Below are 5,552 nucleotides of genomic sequence, written 5' to 3' on the forward strand. Positions count from 1 at the left end.
TCTTCAATCTCCTTTTGTACCTCACTACTCTGGCCTTTCTACTCTTCACCTTTTTTCTTTGTTGGTGTCTCTGCATGCTTGTTCACCACCTCGGGTCTAGCTTCACCACTGGATCAGCCAATGTTTTGCCACTTCTCAGAGATACATCTTTGATTGTTTCTTTTGGGTTCTTTTCAGTGTCAGAGGGAAAAGTCCCAAGAGCCCTCTCAGATAACAAATTTGCAATTTGTCCTAATTGCCTTTCTATATTCCGAATGGTCGTGCCCTGCTCTCTGATGGCTGTGCCTTGAGTCTCAAATTTTTCATCTGATTTGTTGATGAATTCCTTCATGAGGTCTTCCATACTAGACTAATTTGATTATTGTGGCTGGTATTGCTATCTCTACTGGTTCTGAAAACCTAGTGGCCTTGACTCTGGGGTATGAGATTATCTTGCTGCCATGAATTCAAAATCCCACTATATGAACTCCACAAAAAACTTGGATGTCTTTGACCCATAGAATTATAGTTGTTCCCACCTTGGTAGTTTCCTCTATTAAAATTCTCCACTGTGTTGACTTCCTCAACCGATGCTTGACACTGATGTGTAAGGTGTCCCAATCCACAAAAGTCATATGTTGTTTGCGGCTCATTCTGTACCTTGGCCAATATCAACTTTTTTATCTCCTTGGCCATGGTGTCTAGCTGGGTTTGCATGGATGTATTAGAGTCCACCTGGTGAATCCTAACTGATTTTCTTCTGTCATTAATCTCAGCCGACCACTGATTAGTATTCTCAGATAATTCATCAAGGATTAAGACAACCTCCTCCGACGTTTTCTTCATTAGTGGACCTCCACATGCAGAAGATAATTTGGCTCCATTCACCTGTGCTCTTCCATGGCCAAAGCGTACAGAGAGAAATCTGTTTGCTATAATATGGGGGAAAGTATTTGAGATGGGCTTTTAGGGATTTGAGGGGGGCAATTAGGTCTTTAACCATGTTTATGCAAGTATTAAAAATCCTTGCATTACTAATGTCATGATTTTCTATGCATTGCTTATACATAGGATAATACCAAGTATGATGTAAGTATTAGTTATATATAAGTATTAGTTATACAGAGGTTGAAAATATATATCAAACAAGACATTAGTAATACACAGAGTTAATGCTTGTATTATTTTTTCTAATAACCCTTAGCTTATAAGTACCACTTTCAACTAGGTAAGACTCGATGGTTTTAATGTTATTTTAGATGAAGAGAAACCTATCATGTTTTAATAATGGAAACCATTGTTTCCGTCCAAGAATACTTTTTTCGATCAGTCGTAATGGAACGTAATTATGGGACGTTCATTGGTTGTTGGAAGAGTATTAATATTGTAACAGTAAAAATTGTTTGTCTCTAGTGTGTGTAAAAGGGACTATTCGGAAAAGGTGTGTTGATTAGTCAATTAATCCAAAAGGAACATGTATATGGGTGAAATCGAACCCGTGGGACGCTTTGGTTTATGATGAAGTGAACAGAGCAAGAAACGTAAAGGCAAGAAACTGGAATCGAGGCAAGGAGCCCCTTGGTCCGGGGTCCGAGCAAAACACCTGTCCTCGGGAGTATCGGAGCCATGACCCCCAGGCCCGGTTCGAACCCCAAAAGCCTCGGAGAGCATTACCAGACAATCGAGCACGACCAACAAAAGACTGTGATATCCGCAACCAGACGGATATCACGGCGTAGATCTCGGCACATATCGACAGAGAACCGGTGATTAGTTAAATAGAAGATTTTTTTACTTTTTATGGAATTGTACTTAGGGTAAAACTGCCCTACTATATAAAGGAGGTCTGATTATTCATTAGGGACATTGTAACACGCACGTCAAGGTAATATTCTCTTATTTTCTCTGTTATTCAAAACTCTCACTTTTGTTCACAAATCATCAGTAATGTGAGCCCGGGTTCGAAGGCAGGCATTCCATTAAGCTATTACTAATTCTGGGATCACCCCTCTTAATCGGTTTGATAATTTATCACGTCCTTTCTCTGTTTGATCTAAAGTAATTTATCGTTTGTATTGAATTAATCCATGTATTCTTAAAATTACTTACAAATTTAATTGTTATCCTTTTTTATTTATTTATGGTAAACACACCTGATCATTCATTTACGACCAATTATTCGGAAGGCATGACAGTACTATATATACCTGCGATCTTCTATGACTATAATAGAGAGGACGATACTCAGTCAGTCAGTCTCACAAGTCACCATTCAAATCCCATATACAGTAGAGTGCCAGGATTCTTCACTAAAAGTTAAGCTGACAATCTATTTGTATTTGGACATGTGCTTGATTGTTTGGTCATTTGTTAGGAAAAAAAGAGAGACATTAGTGTTATAGCGCGGTTGCATCTCCACCACTTTCAAGTTTGAGTTCACTTGGAAAACTGGGAACTTTTTAGTAGGAAACGTTTAATTCCTTAGTGTAAAATTCGAATGTAAAGAGCCTACGATTCAAACCCATAAAATCATTTAAAAAAACATTCTTACACCCATGGCTCGGATATCGAAAGCCTAAAGGAAAAAAACATTCTTCCACCCCTCACCCCTATACACAGCACACACTTGTATCTTGTATTTAACCTTTTACGTTACACGTATGATTTAGGGATATAGTATTGTTTTTACCCATATGTGTATGCTACTAAATTCGTTAGGTAGCTTTGGTATTCTATTAATGTACACTGACTAATAAAACAAAGCCTGTTGTCATATGGTTACTCTTCCTAGTTACAATATATGTATAGTTTCAAAGATGTCAAAATGTATATTTAATATAGCTACAGCCATCAGTTAGTTAAGCAGCATTATTTTATTTGAGCACATGAAACACTTGGGATATCCTTGAACTTCAAGGTAAAGACTTATGCCAAAGTTTTATAAAGAGCTTTTCTAATGTGGATTTGAGATGGAAACTTCTAATCAGCTACTACTTGAAAAGATATTAGAAATAGGCCTATCCATTTGACTTATGTAACTCTTAATAAGACAAAATTCACTTTAATATAAGCCAATAATACAACAAGAGACCTTGTCCATTTCTCTAGAAAGAAAGCAAAGAAAACTTCCTCAGAAGTTCCAAGAAAATGCTCAAAAAACAACATTAGAAACAGAGAGAGAAAAAGAAGACGAAGAAATGGGGAGAGCTCCTTGTTGTGATAAGGCTAATGTGAAGAGAGGACCATGGTCACCAGAAGAAGATTCTAAGCTTAAGGAATTCATAGACAAATATGGCACTGGTGGAAATTGGATTGCTCTTCCTCAAAAAGCTGGTAAGAAATTCTTGAGCAAATTGAATTCTGTCTTTTAATTCTCTTTCCCTTTTTTATGACTCTCTCTATATATATATGGAAATTAATTTTTATTTTTTTCGCTTTGATAACTTTAATTGATGAAATGATTTTGGATCAGGATTAAAGAGATGTGGAAAGAGCTGTAGATTGAGATGGCTGAATTATCTAAGGCCTAATATCAAACATGGTGACTTTTCTGATGAGGAAGATAGAGTTATATGCAGCTTGTATGCCAGCATTGGAAGCAGGTAGAAAAGTTTTTAATTATGTCAAATTTATCTGCTACTTTTAGTGCTCTTAAATTTCTTAAATTAAATTATCACGTGTTTTCATGACTTTGAGAACTGAAATAGATCCCATAAAAAAATATATAAAAAAAAACTGTAGAAGAAGAACCTCAATAGTGAATATGGCTAAAAAAGAAAAGCATTAATCTGTTGGGTTCTCACTGAAGATTCTGCCATTTTATGGACATTTCTTCTGCATGCATGCCAGGTTTTGATCTTGGATCAAGTCTTTACTTACATACATAAAGCTGTTAGGAAACAGTTCAAATTGATAAACTATATTCCTTTTTTCTTCTTGAAGAGAAAATCTCTATTAAATTCAGTAATCTGGACGGAACTTATTTTATATTGTAAGAATTTGACTTTAAATTTTCCTATACCAACAATTTGTAGATTTTTATACTAACAAGAAACTCTTCATAACAAACTTGATGTATTGATCCAATAAATAGAGTAATAATCAGTTGTAACAGGTTAAGAATAAAAATTATTTATATTGTTAGTATATATAACTTAAATCTTATACATTTATCTGTTAGGTGGTCAATTATAGCAGCTCAATTACCGGGAAGGACTGACAATGATATTAAAAACTATTGGAACACAAAACTCAAGAAGAAGCTCATGTGTTTAAAATCACCTTTCTTTCCACCAACCCAACCTCAAACATTTTCAAATCTGTTTAGAGATTCATATTACACCACAACTGGGCTAGAGCACATGATTTCATCAGCCCAACCAAATCTTATGTGCACTAGCAATAACATGAACTTTCAGTTGGGGACAAATCAATATTCCTATTTTCAGTGTCAAGATCAGAGCTTAATGAATCCCATGCAACCAAGTTGTTCCTCATCTGATGGAAGTTGCAACCCAATGAGCTATGGAAAAGACATTAAACAAGAGGAAATGGGCAGTTGTTTACAGGGTCAAATTCCAACAACTTTTGAAGAAACCCAAAAATTTACTCTTGATTATGGTAACAATATTGGAGGTGGTAATGATCACCAGCTTGGCACTTGGGCTGATCAAAGGCCAAATGGAATTTTTAAGAACAACTTTCGAAGTAGTCAATTCCAGTCTGATATTGAAGAAGTTAAGGAGCTGATTAGTAGCTCTAGCAATGGAAGTGGATGTAATAACAGTTTTTTCTTCTACAATGATGAAAACAACACAAATGAGAGAGGGATGTACTATTACTAGATAAAAATTAAAATAACTGGCCGGGTTTAATTTGTGTAGTTGTGAACTTGTGATGGAATTGAATTAATGAAAAGCTTCTATTTTATCGCCATAGAGGCTTTTCTTTTTGTGCATTTATTTTTTGTTGTTATGATGAAACATTATTATCATTATGTGTTATGTCTATGCTTTTATCGTAAATTTTGTATTAAAAATGATCGTACGTTGGTTGCTATTGTTAATAGGTTGACCCAAATTAAAAGTATTCTACTAAGGTTTTAAAATTAAATTAATGTGTCTATATGATGCCTCCTAAAGTATGAGATTTTATGTGTAGATACCTGGATATAATTTCTAATTTAGTAAAAATTAAAAATACATAAATTTGTGCACCTATTAATAGGGTTATGGTCCCCAAATCAGACGAAAAGTTTTCTTTCTAGCATCCCATTATATTGTTACGAAGGTGATTACGGCTTACTTAGAAGACAACTAACCGCTAGACCAAAGAATTCCATGAATGCTTCCCTACCTAGTATTTTTTGTTGATGATTTAATATGATAGCTTTTGGGTAAGAGATAATGATGTTCATCTTTAAAGTATTTTGGTTCTAACATTTATCCCCAATCTCTACTTCCCCTAACCTTATACTCCGGCCTATCTATTTAGAACTGAGAAAAAGAGATGTTATTCTAGTTCATGGAAAGTCAAGAAGCCTATCATATTATGATGCAAGAAATCAGAAAACA

At 35.0% G+C, this 5,552-nt stretch overlaps 1 protein-coding gene across 1 annotated transcript; it reads left to right on the forward strand.

Annotated features, from left to right (window-relative positions):
* Positions 1–3,018: 3,018 nt before the first annotated feature.
* LOC107808818 (uncharacterized) lies at positions 3,019–4,936 on the forward strand. The gene is made up of 3 exons (XM_016633384.2): positions 3,019–3,312; positions 3,452–3,581; positions 4,160–4,936. Exons 1-3 carry the CDS (start codon positions 3,177–3,179, stop codon positions 4,821–4,823), a joined length of 930 nt encoding a protein of 309 aa, XP_016488870.1. The 5' UTR covers positions 3,019–3,176; the 3' UTR covers positions 4,824–4,936.
* Positions 4,937–5,552: the final 616 nt, after the last annotated feature.

Source organism: Nicotiana tabacum, chromosome 22, assembly GCF_000715075.1.
Source record: "Nicotiana tabacum cultivar K326 chromosome 22, ASM71507v2, whole genome shotgun sequence".
NCBI lineage: Eukaryota > Viridiplantae > Streptophyta > Magnoliopsida > Solanales > Solanaceae > Nicotiana > Nicotiana tabacum.